Below are 875 nucleotides of genomic sequence, written 5' to 3' on the forward strand. Positions count from 1 at the left end.
ACTGAGAACCCATCATCGCTCCTCCCCGGGAATGCCACGACGACGTCCCGCAGCGCCCGGCCCCGCTCACACCACGGTGCTGATGGTGGACGACTCCTCCGAGTGCCGCTGCTTGCTGGGCAGCGACTTGAGGTACTCGAGGTGCCGCCGCGCGTCCTCCTGGTTCTGCCGCACGTAGTACACCAGGTAGGAGATCACCATGGCGAACCAGCCGAACATGGTGACCAGCATGGCGACGTCCGTCGTCTTTTTGTACACGTTGCAGAAGTCCGTGTCGGCGATCACCTGCAGGAAGGCTTTGCCCACGTGCTCCTCCTGCAGCGCGGAGTCGCAGACGATGCCGGCCGAGGAGCCGGCCGTCAGATCCACGGCGCGGATCAGCTCCTGCAGCCGGCAGTCGCACAGCCAGGGGTTGTTGGAGAGGTTCACCTTGGCCTTCACGTTGCTGAGGGCGTCCTTGCTGAGCGACACCAGCCTGTTGGAGGACAGGTCCAGCGAGCGGAGGTGCTCGGTCAGCCCGCGGAAGGCGCCGCTCTCGACGGCGGCGATGGAGTTGTGGGACAGATCGAGCTCCAGCAGCAGCGGCAGGTCCTGGAAGGCGTCGCGGGGAAGGAAGGGGATGCGGTTGGAGTCCAGGTAGAGCTTGTTGGTGTCGTTGGGGATGTCTCTGGGGACCTCGGTCAGCCGCGCGTTGCTGCAGCGAAACGTCTTCAGCCCCTCCTCCTCCGAGGGGTAGCAGCCCCTGGGGAAGGCGGCGGCGCGCAGGCAGGATGCCAGCAGGACGCCCTGCAGCAGCAGCCACATGGTCGCGGGGCTCTGCCGGGGTCGCGATGCCACGATGACCGGCTCCGTCACACGGCCACCATCCCCCCGGC

At 66.9% G+C, this 875-nt stretch overlaps 1 protein-coding gene across 1 annotated transcript; it reads right to left on the reverse strand.

The window, feature by feature from the left end:
* LRRC3C (leucine rich repeat containing 3C) lies at positions 1-875 on the reverse strand. The gene has a single exon (XM_065753791.1). The coding sequence runs from the start codon at positions 802-804 to the stop codon at positions 67-69; it is 738 nt and encodes a 245-aa protein (XP_065609863.1). The 5' UTR covers positions 805-875; the 3' UTR covers positions 1-66.

This window comes from Cyrtonyx montezumae, unplaced genomic scaffold (genome assembly GCF_038088225.1).
Source record: "Cyrtonyx montezumae isolate F1298 unplaced genomic scaffold, pur_monq_1.0 scaffold_82, whole genome shotgun sequence".
Classification (NCBI taxonomy): Eukaryota; Metazoa; Chordata; class Aves; order Galliformes; family Odontophoridae; genus Cyrtonyx; species Cyrtonyx montezumae.

Bases quoted from the DNA above. Each gene is read 5' to 3' on its own strand.
- LRRC3C (XM_065753791.1), bottom strand. From the start codon at position 804: ATGTGGCTGCTGCTGCAGGGCGTCCTGCTGGCATCCTGCCTGCGCGCC.